We start from the raw sequence: 22,770 nt of genomic DNA on the forward strand, positions 1-22,770 counted from the left end.
CCACATTTTTAAGAGAACATTTTATTAGGGATGCACCGATATGAAAATTTTAGCCGATACCAATAACCGATAATTCTTTATATTTGAAAGCCGATAACCGATATATTGGTCGATAAACCTAAATCCACATTTTAATATCATTTTTAAGAGAACATTTTATTAGGGATTAGACGTGTGCCGATATATAACAATAATGAACATGCACAATATTGTTATCGTGGGCACTTCAAAATACCGTGAATAATTATTTATTACGAATTATTCTGATTTTTAGAATGCATTTAAAGTAGGGATGCACTGAATATTCGGCCACCGAAGATTTTCGGCCGAAAATGGCCCAAAAGTGCATTTTCGGTTTTCGGCCGAAAGACTTTTATCACCGAAACAACACGGCCGAAATGTTGTGATGACGCAAACAGAAACCGCGACCTGCACGTGCTTGCAATGCAATCTTTAACAGTGGGCATGTTTTAAGCGCGGAACACACTTCAATCCGAGTTCCCACACCAACATCGATCAACATGCATCACGAAATTCAAACGATAAATGCCGTTTTGACGCTCTTTAATGTGGCATCACTGATCACATCACAGTTCAAGCGGCGGCGCTCGCGCGTGAACGCGATCATCTGTGAGCGCGATCGATCATCTCTTCCTTAAGAATAAACATGAATGAACATCTAAGGTATGTTGAGGATACATTAACACTCACTGTCACGTATCATATGTGGTATAATCGCTCAATCAGTGTTTCAACGGCGAAAAGACGTCAATATAACTGCTGTAAACCAAACAAATGTCATGTAACTTTAGCATCACATTTACCTCAGGCAGCCATTCAGTGTCCACAGAATTTTATTCACTAAAGTAAATCAACTCCTTCACTAAATATATGCACTATATTAGCCGTTATATTCATTATATTCTACTTAACCTGTTAATGATATCTTGATTATTTCATGCATGTTAAATAAACATTGAAAAGGACAGACACCGTGTATAAATGATTATATTTCAACAACGAATTGGATAAAAAACTATTTTATAATCAGATTTAGAAGTTATTGCAAAAACTGCCTTATGTAAAGTTTACATGTTTGCGTACTATGTTATTTGAGTGTTGATTATTAGACCTAATGCACCTGTTCTGAATGCACTTTCTTGTAGCAGTCCTACAGAGAAAAATTTAAAATGCACTAGACCTAAATGCACTTTGTTTTTATGAGAGAACATTTAATTTTAAAACCTTTCTGTAGGCCTGTACATTATTATTTAATGTACAAATGAGTGGGGTCAAGTTAAACATTTTAGTTTGAATTTTATTTTATACTGTGCATTGTTGCAATGTGCTAACTAAATATTGGCATAATTTGTAATTGATTTATTCTTTGAAACTTTAATATTAATTTATGCAATTACAATGCCTTGATTTTAGTAAAGTTAGTAAACAGTCATAGCCATAAATGCAATGGTACTAATAATTGGCATAATTTCTTTCGGTGTTTCGGTTTTCGGTTTCGGCCAAGAATTTTCATTTTGGTGCATCCCTAATTTAAAGAATACTTTACCCATCAACCGTTTAAAATAAACAACACGTCAAAGAGGAACACGCACTGATGTAAACAAACCCAACGTTTGTTTACTTTATACATTTTTGTGTATTGCTTTATTGTATTTAAGTGTTCGGTTCTTTTTGTAATAAGAACGTTTTTAAACCTGTTATAGTAGGATTTTTGCAACTTATTTCAATATCGTGATAATACCGTATACCGTGATAAAAGCTTCAGCAATTAATCGCAACATGAAAATTTGATACAGACACATGCATATGCACCGATATGAAAATTTGGGCCAATACCGATAATTCTTTATATTTGAGAGTCGATAACCGATATTGGCCGATAAACCTAAATCCACATTTTTATATAATTTTTAAGAGAACATTTTATTAGGGAAGCACCGATATGAACATTTTGGCCAATACCGATAATAACTCTTTATATTTGAAAGCCGATAATAACCGATAACCAGGGAGTAGGGTTGTCACCTTACCAAAATTGCAGTAGTAGCAATACCAGTCAAATTTTGTTAAGGATTAATTATTTTGTTTGGATTAATCTAAATCCAAATTTTTATATCATTTTTGAGAGCCTGATTACAAAAACAAAAGTCTCACCATTAAAACCCATGTCCCAAACACACAATTATAATGTTATCATTATGATTTTATGTAGCCTATATGACAGACTTGCGCTTGCAGCTGTATTTTCTATATTGAAGCGTTTTTAAATTATATTTTAAGCAATTCAAAACCATCATGGTGAATAGTGGACATCTACAAGGAAATATTATTTATCAGCTTTAATATTGTTTAATAAATGTTCTTATTGGACCGATAACGATAACATTAAAAATGAACATTTATCGGCCGATACCGATATGGCGGCCGATATATCGTACATCCCTATACTATTGTACAGGCTGTTATTATTAATTATTAATAATAATACAATCACTAAAAGTAGGAATTTATTATAATTTATATAATTTATTTTATAGGAATATATTCCTATTGATTACTACCGTTTTCGTTCATACATTTGTATTAAATCATAAATCCAGAAAAATTAAAACAAAACATTTCTGAGGGAAAAAAGCTATTCATAGGGCCGTATTTAATATAAATTTGTAATATTTTTTTATTTAATATAATTTTTTAAGTTTTAAGAATTCATTCAATGATTATAAATTTTTTTATTAAACTATTAGAATCAGAGAAATTAAATAAAACAGATTTAATAGGGTCCTAAAATGTTCATTTTTGTTAAACTTTTAATAAATTGATGTTAAACTGAGCAAGCTTCATGATTTCAATTAATTTTTAATAAATCGATGTTAAACTAACTGTGCAAGCTTCATGATTTCAATTCATTAACCACTATAACATAATCCAGAAAAACTCAAACGGAAAAAATCAAAACAGGAAAAACAACTACAGTCACTAAAATGAGCGCTTGAGTGATTTTACTTTACGGCTTTACCGTCTCCCTCCAGGACATATGATGCAACTTCTATTTCTGCTCCGTGTTAATATTTAATAACAAGGAATTTTAAACCTGTGATGTGATTTGGTTTCCAACTGAAAGCCTCTGAATAAAGATATATTCACGGATTTCTACAAAAAGTCTTTTCTGTTGTGTTTTACATAAACGACAGCACCATATATGCTTAAAATAAGTAATTAGTGTCATGTCGATACATGAACGTAATTATTCAGGATTATGATATCACCACTGGCACAGTGCTTTCTTGCGAGTGCATGCATTTAGAACAAGTGTTAACGTATGAATCTGGCTGAAAAGCATGCATGCAGACACACTGGAGGGATTCGCTCATTTCTGGGGTGTCGTGTACAAGGCCAGTTGTCATGTCTTGGCACAATCTATAACAGCTGAGACAGAGCCTTCACATTCCTCACATCACCTGTGCTGGGAAAACAACACTGCCACCAATAACAGCAGACTTTCCTCACTAACTCCAAAATACAAGGACAACGCAACAAGTGTAAAGTGATCCCAAACGCATTTAAGGAACTCTAAATGTATGGTTTAAATGTGGTGTTTATATTCAAGAGCATGCAGGTTAGGTTTCTAATGATAAACAACAGATATATTGTTTTTTAAAGGCCCACTGAAGTGACTTGATTATTCATGTGTTGACGTAGTTTCCACTGAAACAGGAAGATGGGGCAGGGCTAATCGAACAGCTCCTCCCGTTTATAAAAATAGTCAATAGCATTTGGTTTATTATATCACAGCTCGTTCCAAAGCCATTGAGCCCAGTAAAGCCACATTTTCCTCCTAATCTCTAACCGTTTCTCCTCCAAATCTCCTTCATATCACTTTAAAATATCACTGTGTGCAGAATTGAAACGCGTCCGATACGTTTTGGGGTTCGCGTGACAAAAATGTGAAACCAGAAACCAGTCTGAATCGCTCCCCGTCCCCTATATAGCGCCCCGTCCAGATCGCTCCCCATCCCCTATATAGCGTCCCGTCCGGATCGCTCCCCATATATAGCGCCCCGTCATCCCCTATATAGCGCCCCGTCTGAATCGCTCCCCATCCCCTATATAGCGCCCCGTCCGGATCGTTCCCCATCCCCTATATATCGCCCCGTCCGGATCGCTCCCCGTCCCCTATATAGCGCCCCGTCCGGATCGTTCCCCATCCCCTATATAGCGCCCCGTCCGGATCGTTCCCCATCCCCTATATAGCGCCCCGTCCGGATCGCTCCCCGTCCCCTATATAGCGCCCCGTCCGGATCGCTCCCCATCCCCTATATAGCGCCCCGTCCGGATCGCTCCCCGTCCCCTATATAGCGCCCCGTCCGGATCGCTCCCCGTCCCCTATATAGCGCCCCGTCCGGTTCGCTCCCCGTCCCCTATATAGCGCCCCGTCCGGATCGCTCCCCATCCCCTATATAGCGCCCCGTCCGGATCGCTCCCCATCCCCTATATAGTGCCCCGTCCGGATCGCTCCCCATCCCCTATATAGTGCCCCGTCCGGATCGCTCCCCATCCCCTATATAGTGCCCCGTCCGGATCGCTCCCCGTCCCCTATATAGTGCCCCGTCCGGATCGCTCCCCATCCCCTATATAGCGCCCCGTCCAGATCGCTCCCCATCCCCTATATAGCGCCCCGTCCAGATCGCTCCCCATCCCCTATATAGCGCCCTGTCTGAATCGCTCCCCGTCCGGATCGCTCCCCGTCCCCAATATAGCGCCCCGTCCGGATCGCTCCCCATCCCCTATATAGCGCCCCGTCCGGATCGCTCCCCATCCCCTATATAGCGCCCCGTCCGGATGGGCTTCAATGGGCTATTATCGCTCCCCATCCCCTATATAGCGTCCCGTCCGGATCGCTCCCCATCCCCTATATAGCGTCCCGTCCGGATCGCTCCCCATCCCCTATATAGCGTCCCGTCCGGATCGCTCCCCATCCCCTATATAGCGTCCCGTCCGGATCGCTCCCCATCCCCTATATAGCGCCCCGTCCAGATCGCTCCCCATCCCCTATATAGCGCCCCGTCCGGATCGTTCCCCATCCCCTATATAGCGCCCCGTCCGGATCGCTCCCCGTCCCCTATATAGCGGCCCGTCCAGATCGCTCCCCGTCCCCTATATAGCGCCCCGTCCGGATCGCTCCCCGTCCCCTATATAGCGCCCCGTCCGGATCGCTCCCCGTCCCCTATATAGCGCCCAGTCCGAATCGTTCCCCGTCCCCTATATAGCGCCCAGTCCGAATCGTTCCCCATCCCCTATATAGCGCCCCGTCCGGATCGCTCCCCGTCCCCTATATAGCGCCCCGTCCGGATCGCTCCCCGTCCCCTATATAGCGCCCCGTCCGGATCGTTCCCCGTCCCCTATATAGCGCCCCGTCCGGATCGTTCCCCATCCCCTATATAGCGCCCCGTCCGGATCGCTCCCCGTCCCCTATATAGCGCCCCGTCCGGATCGCTCCCCGTCCCCTATATAGCGCCCAGTCCGAATCGTTCCCCGTCCCCTATATAGCGCCCAGTCCGAATCGCTCCCCGTCCCCTATATAGCGCCCAGTCCGAATCGTTCCCCGTCCCCTATATAGCGCCCAGTCCGAATCGCTCCCCGTCCCCTATATAGCGCCCAGTCCGAATCGTTCCCCGTCCCCTATATAGCGCCCAGTCCGAATCGTTCCCCGTCCCCTATATAGCGCCCAGTCCGAATCGTTCCCCGTCCCCTATATAGCGCCCAGTCCGAATCGTTCCCCGTCCCCTATATAGCGCCCAGTCCGAATCGTTCCCCGTCCCCTATATAGCGCCCAGTCCGAATCGTTCCCCGTCCCCTATATAGCGCCCAGTCCGAATCGTTCCCCGTCCCCTATACAGCGCCCCGATTTTTTTCTGCAGTCTTAAAAAGAATTTAAGGTTTTGGATGAAAACAGTCCAGGATTTTTCTCCATATAATGGACTTCAATGGGCTCCAAACGGTTCAAGATCCAAATGACAGTTTCAGTGCAGCTTCAAAGGGCTTTAAACGACACCAGATGATGAATAAGGGTCTTATCTAGACAAACCATCAGTTTCTGCGAGAAACCCAGCAGTATTTATGCTGTTATTCTACTTCTTTTCAGACAAACGTGATCATCTCTGAGCTCCGCCATAACTTCCGCTAAGTGAGGTCAAAATACGAGCGTGGTCATAGATATATCAATAGTAGATGCCTCATTAGCACCTGCACGGATTAATAGAATGAGGCATCTACGATCGATATATCTATGACTACGCTTGTATTTTGACCTCACTTAGCGGAAGTTATGCCGGAGCTCAGAGATGATCACGCTCGTCTGATAAGAGGTAAAATAATAGCATAAATACTGCTCGGTTTCTCGCAGAAACGGATCGTTATTCATCATCTGGTGTCGTTTAAAGCTGCACTGAAACTGTCATTTGAACCGTTTGGAGCCCATTGAAGTCCATTATATGGAGAACAACCCTGGAATGTTTTCATCCAAAACCTTAATTTCTTTTCGACTGCAGAAAGAAAGACATGGACATCTTGGATGACATGGGGGTGAGTAAATTATCAGCAAAAGTTTATTTAAAAGTGAACTAATCCTTTAAATGCAATGACATTCACACACACAAACCTTTAACTCTTTGAGAGAGAGAGAGAGAGAGAGAGAGAGAGAGAGAGAGAGAGAGAGAGAGAGAGAGAGAGAGAGAGAGAGAGAGAGAGAGAGAGAGAGAGAGAGAGAGAGAGAGAGAAATGAAACATTCTGACTGGGTCCGGATGACTGTGCAGATTTGGCCCATGATTACTGCAGCACTGGGGCTGAAGAAGAAGAAGTGAGTCCTCAATAATACATGCACCACCATCCTCATCCTCACCTCCACCCATGACATCTGTCACACCTTAAATAAGAGGGTTATTCATCCTCTCCTAAAGTTACCCCAACACATGCATACTAGTTACAACATTCGCAGGTTGTGCGTGTGTCTGTTGACACCGAAGCAAAATAAATACCACACTATTGTTTTGCACGTATCGTTATGCCACGAGCAGGCGCGCGCACGTCCAATCATAATAATAGACATAACGCAGGAGATGCGGGGAAACTTCGAGTCACGATAAGTTAGTTTGTGTAATTCGCCGAAAACACAAAGATCATTTCAACACACTAAATCTCACCTCTCTTGAGTTCAGTTGTAAGAAAAAAAAAAAAAATCCAGCTTCTCCTTTAAGGACAGATCAAATCCAGCGCAGCTCGAGTCCACTAATATCCCAGAATTGTCTCTCTCAAATTATCCGTTGCAACTTTCCCGCGTCCGAACAAACGTGCCACTCTGCCATTTTGATAAAAAATTGACTATGATCTTCTTCCCATTGAAATTTCCGACCAGTGCGGCGTTTCTTTTCTCGTGGGAGTCGCTCGCTTGAAACTCCTTTCTGTTTTTTCTGCTTAATCAGTGCTGCTTCTCATCAGCGTCCAGACGCGCGCTGCGCGTACTCGCTGCGGAATGGGCGGGGTCATCTGCGGCGATGGGCGGTGGCTCGCTTTCAGAGAGGCAGTACGTGACTAGTTGCGTCACGTTGCGCTAAACCAATCACCGCCTAGCTTTTGAAAGAGGCGTGTACGCGCACTGCCCCTCAACACTGTCGCAAAACGAGCAGAAGCGCGACATTTTCTATCACAACAGTTAGCGCTTTACGGCACCTGCCCTCCGTGCGCTTGGAAGCTGGACGTTATGAAGGCTGTTTCTTTCTTTTGCAAGGTAACAAACTATATGTTGTACTTTTAAACAGATGATGAATGCAGAGAACTTTGATATGTAATCGTGTTTGTTTGGCCTGTGTCAGTGCGCGGTGCAGGAGTGAGACAAATAAGACAACTTTAATATTCTAGTGTAATATTTTAAAGTTTACTACATACATGAAGTCAGAGGATGTACTAGAAGTAGAGTAACAGCAATAGAGTGGTAAGAAAAATAGTACATTGTTGGTGAAAAGTAATGTGTATAGAATATCAGAAAGATAGCATGAAATCAAAATAGACAAATCTTGTTTTTTTTACTGAATATTTATTATAAACTGTTCATCCGTGTACATCATTATTGATTTAAATGCATGTGTCTTATATCAAAATAATCTTGATTCAAAATAACGATGTGATCCACCAATAGCAACCATCCAATCAATTCCCCACGGACAACATCAAGCCCCGCCCAACATTTGTTCTTGTTTGCGAAGCCGTTTCCCTCTGATATATGTTAAAATAGGGACGAAAAGAATATCGGAACATCCGTTTCATGTCGGCTTTAAACATATAGACTGATTAAAGTTACTGTGTAAAAGAAAAATCCTAAACACTCAAAATAGTCATCAAAGATGAGCCAAAAGCAGTGATGTCTAAGAATTTTTACCTATATTTACCAAAAAAGTTCATATTTCTCCTAACTGGATATGAATATAAAAAGTTAAGATCAGATGTTTTATCAGACTATTATTTATGTGTTTGTTTACACTTAAACACATCCTCCTGGGACCCAGAAAAAGTGTTTTGAATTTAGTATTTTTTTCATGTCATTGCATTGTTTAGAGCATAAGAAACAAATGGGGGAAAAAAACATTTTTGAAATTCATATGTTATGATATGTCCTCTGTAGTTGACACCAGGACTCATTTGTTTAAAAAATAAAATGACATGAAATTGCATGTAGAGGCAAAAACAATGGGATTTATTTTTAAGTCACCAATCAATTTTTAGTTTTTTTTAAACTTTGTTTAAAGATGATTCTGGACTATGTTATGAAAGATATAACGAAATGCATTGGTATACCATTTTACTTTATGAAATATGTGGGTAAACTGGCCATACTTGGATTTTCCCATTCAATACAATGTGTCTGTACACTGCATCTAATTTGCATATTAATGTGTTCTTGCTGCAACATGTAATGAAAATAGAAGTGTAATAATGGGAGTAATAATTGGCAACATTTTCATAATAATATCTAATATTTCATAGGAATATTGATATGTAATTTCTTTCCCTATTTACTTGTTGTGTCTCCAGAATGCCTGATAAACATGATTTAAGTCCCCACTACAGTGGACATTTATGAAATCAATGCCCTTGTTTTTTAAAAGAAAGTCATATTTTGATTAGAAACCCCATAACATTTTCCTGAGATGTTGATTTATTACAAACAATTTGAAAATTAATTAGATTTAAATTATAATTACAACATTTTATCATATTTCCATAAGAGTGCTAAACATTAATATCAGCCGTTTTTAAAGACCAAGAAGTTGTTGTTGTCCTGGTGAAACCTCCAAACATTTGGTATCTGTGCAAAGCCCCGAATGTGCTCTTAAAACTGTGACATGTTATGATGTTAGAGAAATTCACTAAAATATAATGTCCACTACAGTGGACAAAAGTCTATTCCTGGGTCCCAGGAGCAAATGGCACATACAAGGCCTTGTGGATTTACCTCTTAAAGGGTTAGTTCACCCAAAAATGTATGTAAAATTAAAAAATAATGTAATTTATTCCTCGTTTACACCCATAAGACCTCCATTCATCTTCAGAACACAAATTAAGACATTTTTCTGCATAGCTAGCAATGACATTTCCTCTCTCAAGATACATTAATGTACTAAAAACATATTTAAATCAGTTCATGTGAGTACAGTGGTTCAATATTAATATTATAAAGCGACGAGAATATTTTTGGTGCGCCAAAAATAATTAAATAACGACTTATATAGTGATAACCAATTTCAAAACACTTCTTCGTGAAGCTTTGGAGCGTATCGAATCAGTGGTTCGGAGCGCCAAAGTCACAGGATTTCAGCAGTTTGCCGGTTTGACACATAGATATACATAATAAAGGCTAGATGTCTCGTCCGCGCTGCTGGCCAATGGAGGTCGACATCCACACCTGGCGGCCATCTTGTCACAGTCAGCTCGCTCACTCCTAACATTGTGTTTTAATGGTGCTTAAACTTTTTAAATTACCATAACTTGCTAAATTTTCTACCGATTTTCAAACTGTTTGGTTTGTTATAAACGTCAGAGATGTAGTTATGACACTGCATACTTATGAAAAATTATTCATAATTTGTTCAAGCATTCAGAATTATAGCCACGTTAATAACGTTTGTAAGAAACATTTGTAAATCCGTCAAGATTTCAGTGAGATGAGAGTATTTGTGTTCAGATCACTCACCTTACATCAGAGCCCGCCAGAAAGCTGGCCTGTGACAAGATGGCCGCCGGTGATGACGTTAGAGACTCCTCTGTAAGACATCTAGCCTTTATTATGTATATCTATATCATGATTCGATACACTGATTAATATCACGCTCCGAAGCTTCATGAACCAGTGTTTTGAAATCGGTTATATCACTATATAAGTCGTTATTTAGTTCATCATATAAATACAAAACACTTGTATTTATCTGCAAAAGGTTCACATACAGGTATTAATGTATAACTAGTTGTCAATTTTGAAGATATACTTGTGCATAAACTAAAGCTGCCAGAAATTTTTTCCCAAACTTCAAAGACACATTTAAATGATTAAAACTAGAGTCATCGATAGGGTTGGGTATCGTTTGGGTTTTTTTTCAAACCGATACTTTTAAAACAGTACCGGTGCCTAAACGGTTCCTGAACCGATACTTAAAAAAAATAATTAAAAAAAGGCCACAAAACGAGGTGGATGACTTTAAATGGCTTTTTATTTTTTTATTTAAATTGAACCATTTATTAAAAGTTTAATGTATACTTAAATGTATGAATATAAATAAATACAAAACACAATTTACTTATTTACAAATTATTATTGACTTATTTACAAATTCACAGTAAAACCTAAGCCACCTAACCCAACTACAACAAGCCTAATTTAACTCTAAATAACAGTTACAGTAATAACAGCAGTCGTCTGTATTCTTGCTCTGCTACAAACCAGCTTCGAGCTTCAGCTTTATTTTGAAATATGATCATATTCTCTTGCTAAATATTTTTGAACGCATCGTCTTAATGTTTCCATGGCGACGCGTCATGTTTCTCACATGACACACAGCAGCCGCAATAGCGCTGACAGCTCAGCTGTATCGGGTTTATTTAGCTTTTTCTTTTTATTCAAAATATTCACAAACTTCTTAACTGTCATGAACTATCTGATGTTCAAATGTGTGAGTGAATGTGTGTTAGTTGATCTATAAAGCGCAATGGGCGGCGCCATGTTAGTTTGCGCCTCAGAATCGGATCTGTCGGATTTACAACACTTGAGTTCATTCTCGTCTCACAAAATACATGAAAGTAAGTGACCAGTGAACTGGAAGAAGAATAGAGTAAACTATATAGCTACTATATAATGTGCATGTATCTGATGTGAATAAAACACGCAACGTTAGTCAAATTATAACCGTCTGAAAGGATTGTCATTGCCGCTTCCATAGACATCAGTGTGTGTTTTTTGCTAGTAGCCACTTATGAGCATTTAAATGTCTGAAACCTGAAATAAACATGATGTGGTTGAAAACACTGAATAGTTGTCATGAGTTGTGATGTGACGAGCGCTGAGCGTCTGTCTCTGGCTCAGCCAAAGCGCGAAAGCACGTTTGAATTTTGGCACCGAAATGAGGAACCGAAATCTGCGTTCTGATTCGGTCCGGTACATACCGGTTATATAAGTGGCACCGGGTTTCGGTACCCAACCATAGTCATCGATGACGTCGACGCGTTTTTGCAGTTGCGTGTTGTTTTTACGCAGTGTTGCCAACTTAGCAATTTGCTAGATTTAGCAACTCTTCAGACTACCTTAGCAACTTTTTTTTCTAAAAGCACCTAGCAACAAATTTAGCAATTTTTTTATTTATTTGGCAACTTTTAGCAACTTCTGGAAAGTGACTCTAATCCAAACAACACACGTACAAGCTAGGTCAATAGGCCAAGCGGTTCATTCATAATTCCTTAAGATCGCTGTGGAAAGTGGAAATCGCTGTAAAAACCGGAAGATCATTTAGGTAGCATATTTACAGGGCACTGCATATGACATGCAGGAAAAAACTAGTAGGTTAAATCGTGCACACGAGGGAACAAATGAGTAAATTGTGTGGACGGTTTAGCAAATCGAAGGAACAAATTTGTAAATTTTGCGCACAATTTACTTTTTTTTTTCTTGCACGTCATGTGTGGGGCTCGATCCGTACATATTAACTAACACATTGCTTTAATTTATTTTACAAACAAATCTAAATTAGCATATCAAATAATATCTACGCGTTACATAATGGCATACTTTTGCCTTGCGATTACGCAATGACGTCACAACGTCATTTAGCAACAACTCGATCTGCCTTTAGCAACTTCCCCTGAAAATTTGTTTTTGTTTTGACGTGCTGCTCACTTTAATCTGTAGAAACGGTAAAATGGCACCATTATGACCCACAAATTGATTCATATAACATGGTATTAACATGGTACTCCGTATGTAAATGAGTCAAATGTCTGTATTCTCATGCCTACAGTAACTCGGGTGGCCTTGAGGATGGATCCAGTGGTGTTGAGTTACCAGGACAGTCTTCTGCGGCGCTCAGATGTGGCCCTTTTAAACGGACCCCACTGGCTCAATGATCAGGTGATAGGCTTCACCTTTGAGTATTTCACAGCAGAGCGCTTCAAAAGCCTGGGCGAGGAGGTCTGCTTCATCAGCCCCGAAGTGGCCCAGTTTATCAAGTACGCCTCGTGTCAAGAGGAGCTGGCCGTTTTCCTGGAGCCGCTGAGTCTCTCGTCGCGCCGCTGGGTTTTTCTGGCCGTCAATGATAACGCTAATCAATCAGCTGGGGGCTCCCATTGGAGCTTGCTTCTCTTTCGGCGTGACACCAGTCAGTTCACACACTTCGACTCCCAGAGTGGAGGTAACTCACTGCACGCCCGGCGAATCGCAGCCAAGCTGGAGGCTTTCCTAGGAGCTGGGGCGAAAGTGGCTTTTGTGGAGGAGCAATGCCCCTCTCAGCAGAACAGCTATGACTGCGGCATGTATGTGATCTGTAACGCCGAGGCTCTGTGTGAGAGTGCCACAGTCGAAGGCTGCCCTCACCTGCCCGCTCAGATCATTACACCCGCATACATTACACACAAACGGACAGAGTGGCGTTCGCTGATACAGAGACTCGCCACGCAATGACTTACATCATGATGGTGACAAACATATCATACTCAATCCTGCACGGAAGAAACAGCATGAGGTGGTTTGCCAAAATCTTAAAGGAATGGTTCAGCACAACCGAAAATCACCACGTTCCCCTCCTTCATGTCACAGGGAGATCCAGAATTTTCATATAATGAATGCAAATGAGGTCTGTCAAGCTCCAAAAATCACGCCATTAAAGTAGTGCATATGAATCATGTTCTTAGTCTTCTGAAGTCATACGATTCAGAAAGAAAATTTCTCAAATATTGACTAAATTTACATTTTCCAAAAAAAATGTCCCCCAAATTTTTTACATTTTCCAAATAAAAATCCCCCCAAAATTCACAATTTGTCCAAATTCTCACAAAAATTACCCAAAAATGTTACAAATTTTCAAAAAAAAATGTCCCAAAACTTGTCAAAGTTTTCAAAAAATGTTTCACATTTTCAAACAATTTTTCAAACTTAAAAAAAGTCCCAAAAATTGTCCAAATTCTCTTAAAAAATCCCCCCCAAAATTCACAAATTGTCCAAATTTTCAAAAAATGGACCCAAAAATTTTCCAAACTTACCGTAAAAAAATCCCCCAAAATTGCCCAAACTTTTTTTTTAAGTTCCAAAAATTATCCACATTTTCAAAAAATGTCCCAAAAATTGTCTACATTTTCAAAACATTACCCAAAACATGTCCAAATTTTCTAACAATTGTCCAAATTTTCAAACAATTTTCCAAACTTGTAATTTTTTTAAAGCCATTACATGGAAACGGACAGAGTGGCGTTCGCTGATACAGAGACTCGCCACGCAACGACTTACATCATGATGTTGACAAACATATCATACTCAATCCTGCACGGAAGAAACAGCATGAGGTGGTTTGCCAAAATCTTAAAGGAATGGTTCAGCACAACCGAAAATCACCACGTTCCCCTCCTTCATGTCACAGGGAGATCCAGAATTTTCATAAAATGAATGTAAATGAGGTCTGTCAAGCTCCAAAAATCACGCCATTAAAGTAGTGCAAATGAATTACTATATTCTTAGTCTTCTGAAGTCATACGGTGGCAAAGAAGAAGTTATTTCCCTCAAATCTCATTTTTATTTGCATATATTCAATGATGGCACATGAAGAGAGACACATCATGTCAGATTTGATTAGGGTTGCAAAAGGGGCTGAAAATGTATCAAATCTTGACAAAATTTACAGACATTTTCACAAAAATGTTCCCCCAAATTTGAAAATTGTCAAAATTTTCAAAAAGATTTCCCCCCAAAATTCACAATTTGTCCAAATTTGCACAAAAATTACCCAAAAATGTTACACATAAAAAAGTCCCAAAAATTGTCTACATTTTTCAAAACATTACCCAAAACTTGGCCAAATTAAAAAAAAAAAAAATTCCAATTTTCAAACAATTTTCCAATCTTTAAAAAAATGTCCCAAAAATTGTCCAAATTTTCAAAAAAATCCCCCCAAAATACACATATTGTCCAACATTTTTTTTTAAATGACCCCAAAATTGTCCAAACTTTTAAAAAGAAGTCCCAAAAATTGTCCAAACTTTTTTTTTTTAACTCCCAAAAATTGTCCAAATTTTCAAACAATTTTACAAACTTTAAGAAAGTGCCAAAAAATTTCCACATTTTCCCAAAAAAATTCACCAAAAATTCACAAATTGTCCAAATTTTCAAAAAAGGACCCAATAATTGTCCAAACTTTAAAAAAAGTCCCAAAAATTCACAAAAAATACCCAAAAATGTTCCAAATTTTCACATTTGTTTCCAAACTTTAAAAAAAGTCCTCGAAATTGTCAACATTTTCACAAAAAAGTCAAAATTTTCAACAATTTACCCACAAATTGTCAAGATTTTCACACAAAAAATCCAACTCTTCCAAAAAAAAAAATGTATTTCAAAATTTTCAGAAAATTTCCTGGAAATCCTGGAAATGTAAGTTTCTTCTGTTCTTCACACAGATCTATCATATATGGCTTCAGAAGATTTTAAATATAGCGCTCAACTCCTTCCGTAACACTTTATATTACGAGCTTGACATCATCAGACCCCCTTCACTTTCACTGAATGAACTGCTAAACATCTTCCATTAATGAAATAAAATCACACATGAGGGCGAGTAAACGATGACCGACTGTTCAGTTTTCAGATGCGCTGTTCCTTTAAGAACACAGATCCGTTCATAAGGGAGAGGAGACTTGTGATCAGTTAGCAGCGCAGGTTGGTGGATGGAGAATGTATTGTTGCTGATTAGTAGCATGAAGTGAGGGAATGTGATGCTTGTTTACAAGACCTTTTGCTCAGGGCTTATTTTGAGACAAGTACGGATGACAGGGAACGTGATCTGTGTTATTACTGTCGCAGATACGGTTTGCCATGGACATGTAGTTTACAAACAATGGGCTGAACAAAGATAGAACAGTTCACCTTCTCACTCTGAGCTGGAAAGATGCTTCGTAACCTCACAAATGCATGATTGTGTGACCGTTTCTTCTTCAGCTGAACTGAATGAGCAGTGTTTCATCCCTATAAAAAGCTTTCAAAACCATAAAAGATGGTTGTGCTTAAGGGTGCACTGATATGAAATAAAAATTTAAAAAGTAATTATTTTTTTTATTCACCCCCTCAACAACTGCTGTTTAGAAAACCTGAGGTAGCCAAATATTAAAAGTGTGATTTCTAAACCTGGGAAAGTCATGTGCTTAAAAATCTCTTTTCATAATGGATAATAATTTTTCTATGTGGCCATAAAACATTTTATCATGACGAAAGTGTGAAAACAAACTATTTGTGAAAATTTTCCAGCTCCCCTAGAGTTAAACAGTTGAGTTTGACCTTTTTCCAATCCATTCAGCCGATCTCCGGGTCACTTTTAGCATAGCTTAGCATAGATCATTGAATCTGATTAGACCGTTAGCATCTCGCTCAAAAAATGACCAAAGAGTTTCAATATTTTTCCTATTTAAAACTTGACTCTTTCTGGAGTTACATCGTGTACTAAGAACGACGCAAAATGAAAAGTTGTGATTTTCTAGGCTGATATGGCGAGGAACTATACTCTCATTCCTGCGTAATGATCAAGAGCTGTGAGCCGTCCCATGAGTGCAGCGGCGCAATGATATTACACAGCGCCTGAAAATAGTCCCCAGCGCTCTCTGTGTAAGCCGGTTGTCACGTTGGTTATGTTGAAGATTTAAGTGCTTTTAAATAGAAAAAATATCAAAACTCTTTGGTCATTTCTGAGCGAGATGCTAACGGTCTAATTAGATTCAATGATCTATGCTAAGCTATGCTAAAAGTAGGGATGCACCGAATCAGATTTTTGGGGTTTGGCTGAATACCGAATCCACTGGTTAAGATTCTGCCGAACCCGAATACCGAATCCTACTCCCATCCTCAGTCCATTATCACAATAAACACATTAAGGAATAATATTATTTTATTTTAACTATAAAAAAGAAAGAATAGGCAACATTATGCCAGGATGACTGTCCTTCCTTTGCCGTACCTGAAGTTGCTGCACTTTGGCTGCTGTCTGTAGATTCCCTCATGCATAAATCATATTCTCTCGGATGTTTCATACGCAAATGTTTTAACAGCCGCTGTTGTTTAGGGTCCTTGCCACCACGAGACAAATCGGCATTGCAAATTGAACATGTAGCTCGACTTGAATCGCCTTCTTTTGACTGAAAGTACTGCCAAACAAACACCATGTAAAAACCTTCCCATAATCAACGGCGGCATCATTACGTCGACCACACTTTATTTTAGTGTCTTTTAGTGCACATAGTGCAAGCCTAGGGTTCGGTTCGGTGGAAAAACATTCAAAGGTTCGGCAGAAACCAAGCCCGTCAAAAAGCCCAATATTCTGCCGAATCCGAACCCGAATCCTGAATTCGGTGCATCCCTAGCTAAAAGTGCTACCGCCAGACCCGGAGATCGGCTGAATGGATTAGAAAACGGTAAAACTCAACTGTTTAACTCTATTTTCAAAAATAGTGGAGTGTTCCTTTAAATTTGGTCAATAAGAATGGAAACCTTTAAGAACATTAAATAAATTAAATGTACAGAAACTAGGAGTGCATGGGTTAAACTAAATTTTGCCTTTGAATATTGTTGTGGACAATGGGGGGTCTTGGAGTCAAAAACTATGCATAGCATTCAAATAAATCTTAAGTCAAGTCAACTTTATTTATATTGCGCTTTTAACAATGCAGATTGTTTCAAAGCAGCTTTACAGTGTTAAACAGGAAAATAATGCAGCATAATTTTATTCAGCTGTACAGCCATTCTGGAGAAAATGGTCATCAGGTCATTTCAATTATCATACAGTGACAGTGTGGGCTTTAGATCAGTAATTAGATCAGTAATTTAGTTTATATGGTTAATTTAGTTTAATAATTAGATTTATTTGGATATTTTGTGTCCCCAACTGAGCAAGCCAAGCCAGAGGCAACAGTGGCAAGGAAACCAAAACCCCATCAGGACCTAATGGAGAAAAATAAACCTTGGGAGAAACCAGGCTCAGTCGGGGGGGGCAGTTCTCCTCTGGCCAATTAACAAACAGCATATGATTATTATTCTGGCAACTTTACAGGTCAGAGGTCATAATAGATCGGAATATTCAAAGGATCGGAGTCATCACGCCGGAGACGGGTTTATTGAGGATGACATATTGATTTAACAATTATTAAATTGTAATATTCGAACAATCGGAGCCGTCAGGCCGGAGACGGGTTTATTGAGGATGACATATTAATTTAACAATTATTAAATTGTAATATTCGAACTATCGGAGTCATCACGCCGGAGACGGGTTTATTGAGGATGACATGTCGATTTAACAATTATTAAATTGTAATATTCAAACAATCGGAGTCATCACGCCGGAGACGGGTTTATTGAGGATGACATGTCGATTTAACAATTATTAAATTGTAATATTCGAACTATCGGAGCCGTCAGGCCGGAGACGGGTTTATTGAGGATGACATGTCGATTTAACAATTATTAAATTGTAATATTCGAACTATCGGAGTCATCACGCCGGAGACGGGTTTATTGAGGATGACATGTCGATTTAACAATTATTAAATTGTAATATTCGAACTATCGGAGTCATCACGCCGGAGACGGGTTTATTGAGGATGACATATCAATTTAACAATTATTAAATTGTAATATTCGAACTATCGGAGTCATCACGCCGGAGACGGGTTTATTGAGGATGACATATCGATTTAACAATTATTAAATTGTAATATTCTAACAATCGGAGTCATCACGCCGGAGACGGGTTTATTGAGGATGACATATTGATTTAACAATTATTAAATTGTAATATTCTAACAATCGGAGTCATCACGCCGGAGACGGTTTTTATTGAGGATGACATATTGATTTAACAATTATTAAATTGTAATATTCTAACAATCGGAGTCATCACGCCGGAGACGGTTTTTATTGAGGATGACATATCGATTTAACAATTATTAAATTGTAATATTCTAACAATCGGAGTCATCACGCCGGAGACGGTTTTATTGAGGATGACATATTGATTTAACAATTATTAAATTGTAATATTCTAACAATCGGAGTCATCACGCCGGAGACGGGTTTATTGAGGATGACATGTCGATTTAACAATTATTAAATTGTAATATTCTAACAATCGGAGTCATCACGCCAGAGACGGGTTTATTGAGGATGACATATTGATTTAACAATTATTAAATTGTAATATTCTAACAATCGGAGTCATCACGCCAGAGACGGGTTTATTGAGGATGACATGTCGATTTAACAATTATTAAATTGTAATATTCTAACAATCGGAGTCATCACGCCGGAGACGGGTTTATTGAGGATGACATGTCGATTTAACAATTATTAAATTGTAATATTCTAACAATCGGAGTCATCACGCCAGAGACGGGTTTATTGAGGATGACATATTGATTTAACAATTATTAAATTGTAATATTCTAACAATCGGAGTCATCACGCCGGAGACGGGTTTATTGAGGATGACATATTGATTTAACAATTATTAAATTGTAATATTCTAACAATCGGAGTCATCACGCCGGAGACGGGTTTATTGAGGATGACATATTGATTTAACAATTATTAAATTGTAATATTCAAACAATCGGAGTCATCACGCCGGAGACGGGTTTATTGAGGATGACATGTCGATTTAACAATTATTAAATTGTAATATTCAAACAATCGGAGTCATCACGCCAGAGACGGGTTTATTGAGGATGACATATTGATTTAACAATTATTAAATTGTAATATTCTAACAATCGGAGTCATCACGCCAGAGACGGGTTTATTGAGGATGACATATTGATTTAACAATTATTAAATTGTAATATTCTAACAATCGGAGTCATCACGCCAGAGACGGGTTTATTGAGGATGACATGTCGATTTAACAATTATTAAATTGTAATATTCTAACAATCGGAGTCATCACGCCGGAGACGGGTTTATTGAGGATGACATATTGATTTAACAATTATTAAATTGTAATATTCTAACAATCGGAGTCATCACGCCGGAGACGGGTTTATTGAGGATGACATATCGATTTAACAATTATTAAATTGTAATATTCTAACAATCGGAGTCATCACGCCGGAGACGGGTTTATTGAGGATGACATATCGATTTAACAATTATTAAATTGTAATATTCTAACAATCGGAGTCATCACGCCGGAGACGGGTTTATTGAGGATGACATATCGATTTAACAATTATTAAATTGTAATATTCTAACAATCGGAGTCATCACGCCAGAGACGGGTTTATTGAGGATGACATATTGATTTAACAATTATTAAATTGTAATATTCTAACAATCGGAGTCATCACGCCGGAGACGGTTTTTATTGAGGATGACATGTCGATTTAACAATTATTAAATTGTAATATTCTAACAATCGGAGTCATCACGCCGGAGACGGTTTTTATTGAGGATGACATATCGATTTAACAATTATTAAATTGTAATATTCTAACAATCGGAGTCATCACGCCGGAGACGGTTTTTATTGAGGATGACATGTCGATTTAACAATTATTAAATTGTAATATTCTAACAATCGGAGTCATCACGCCGGAGACGGTTTTTATTGAGGATGACATATCGATTTAACAATTATTAAATTGTAATATTCTAACAATCGGAGTCATCACGCCGGAGACGGGTTTATTGAGGATGACATGTCGATTTAACAATTATTAAATTGTAATATTCGAACAATCGGAGTCATCACGCCAGAGACGGGTTTATTGAGGATGACATGTCGATTTAACAATTATTAAATTGTAATATTCTAACTATCGGAGTCATCACGCCGGAGACGGGTTTATTGAGGATGACATATCGATTTAACAATTATTAAATTGTAATATTCTAACAATCGGAGTCATCACGCCGGAGACGGGTTTATTGAGGATGACATATCGATTTAACAATTATTAAATTGTAATATTCTAACAATCGGAGTCATCACGCCGGAGACGGTTTTTATTGAGGATGACATATTGATTTAACAATTATTAAATTGTAATATTCTAACAATCGGAGTCATCACGCCGGAGACGGTTTTTATTGAGGATGACATATCGATTTAACAATTATTAAATTGTAATATTCTAACAATCGGAGTCATCACGCCGGAGACGGGTTTATTGAGGATGACATATTGATTTAACAATTATTAAATTGTAATATTCGAACTATCGGAGTCATCACGCCGGAGACGGGTTTATTGAGGATGACATATTGATTTAACAATTATTAAATTGTAATATTCGAACAATCGGAGTCCTTTAGACTCGTGTAAACACATCATCACGCCGGAGACGGGTTTATTGAGGATGCTGTGTCGACGAGGCAATTTCAGGAGGAGTCTTAACATTATAATGAATTATTAGTAAAAAATTCGACTGTCATTTTTGCCTATGCAACAAACGACCCATTTTATGAACCCCTCAGCCCATAATTCACAGGTTATCCGTGTTGATGGCTGAGGGTTTTCTCAACAGTAAAGCTCCTGGAGCTCCTCGAGGGCCTCAGGTGTTTCACATTACCTCTCTGAGGGGGTCGTGACCTTCACGATCTCAGTTCTGGGACTGTACACCTCATACACATCCTCTTAAACTGCACTGTAATGCACTGCAGATCTCCACAGACGTGTAAACACATGGCTTTAAAAGCTTAAATACAGCCCTCTGGCTAACTGATATGCCCTCCTCATTCTGTACATGAGAACATGTCAATGACTATATCATCATGATTTATGTAAGAATCTATTAATTAATATTTCATACATAAATGCAATAATGTCAGGGTGACATTGTCATAATGAAGAGACTGTTCCAAGAACCAAATATAAAACTATAAGGGATATTAGCATATTAAATCTGCTGAATGTGTCTTTTAAAAATGTATTTGTATCGACATACTTTGTGTTTTGTGATGAAATGTAACTTAAATTTTACTTACAAGCTTTAAACAAAAATGCATTATTGAAAAGAAAAACTTTACTAGTCACCGCATAGGTAACACTTTGTCTTTGTTATGTTACATGTAGTAACAACTATACATTATGCATAATTACATACAACTAACCCTAATCCAAACCCTATAGTAAGTTCGTATACACTCTAAAAAAAAAGGTTCTATATGGCACCAAAAATGGTTCTTCGTCGTAATCATAGAGGCTATATAGCACTAAAAAAGGTTCCCCTATGATTACGAGCCAAGAACCATTTTTGGTGCCATATCGAAACCTTTTTTTTTTTTTAGAGCGAACTAATATGACTCAGTACTTAAATCACAGTGTAACAAAGACACCTTAAAATAAAGTGTTGCAATAGTTACATTGTACTTACTCAAATATGTAATATTTAACTACATGTACTAGAGTTACGGTTAGGGTTTGATTTATAGTTACTAACTTGTAAGCAGTGTTGGGGGTAACGCATTACAAGTAACTTGAGGTATGTAATCGGATTACTTTTTCAAGTAACTAGTAAAGTAACGCATTACTTTTCAAATTTACAACAAAATATCTGAGTTACTTTTTCACATTTATTTGACTGACCGCTCTCCTGTCTCCATGTTGAGAAAAATCGAGAGTAAGTGCGGAGGCGTGTGTGTGTGTGTGTGTGTGTGTGTGTGTGTGTGTGTGTGTGTGTGTGTGTGTGTGTGTGTGTGTGTGTGTGTGAACATGAGGGTTATTGTAGTTCTAGACTAAATGTAAGCATTTATTCATCTCACTTGCACAATAAAGATTCTGTACTCCTCAAAATGAATAAAATCAGTCAAATGCAAAATCAGAGTACTATGCAAACTAAGCTCCAATAATTAAATGTTAAATACAACAAATATTTGTATTAATTTAATCTACCTTTATTGAGCAATGTCTTGCTGCTGACCTTTGATTATTCAGTTAAACTCCTGCGTCCTATTCTTCCATTATCCAGAA

The 22,770-nt window shown here is 38.5% G+C and overlaps 2 protein-coding genes across 3 annotated transcripts in view; one reads left to right on the forward strand and one right to left on the reverse strand.

Annotated features, from left to right (window-relative positions):
* Positions 1-7,555, reverse strand: part of myo9aa (myosin IXAa) — a 261,447-nt gene extending 253,892 nt beyond the window's left edge. For both annotated transcript variants that reach the window (XM_079806507.1, XM_079806505.1), the window contains exon 1: positions 7,225-7,555. The gene's annotated coding sequence lies outside the window, so the exon portion shown is untranslated. The remainder of the gene's footprint in view (positions 1-7,224) is intronic.
* A 159-nt stretch (positions 7,556-7,714) lies between these two features.
* senp8 (SUMO peptidase family member, NEDD8 specific) lies at positions 7,715-15,379 on the forward strand. The gene is made up of 2 exons (XM_079841326.1): positions 7,715-7,808; positions 12,580-15,379. Exon 2 carries the CDS (start codon positions 12,600-12,602, stop codon positions 13,236-13,238), a length of 639 nt encoding a protein of 212 aa, XP_079697452.1. The 5' UTR covers positions 7,715-7,808; positions 12,580-12,599; the 3' UTR covers positions 13,239-15,379.
* The last annotated feature ends 7,391 nt before the right edge of the window (positions 15,380-22,770 follow it).

The sequence above is a fragment of the Gobio gobio genome (genome assembly GCF_949357685.1).
Source record: "Gobio gobio genome assembly, chromosome: 2".
Classification (NCBI taxonomy): Eukaryota; Metazoa; Chordata; class Actinopteri; order Cypriniformes; family Gobionidae; genus Gobio; species Gobio gobio.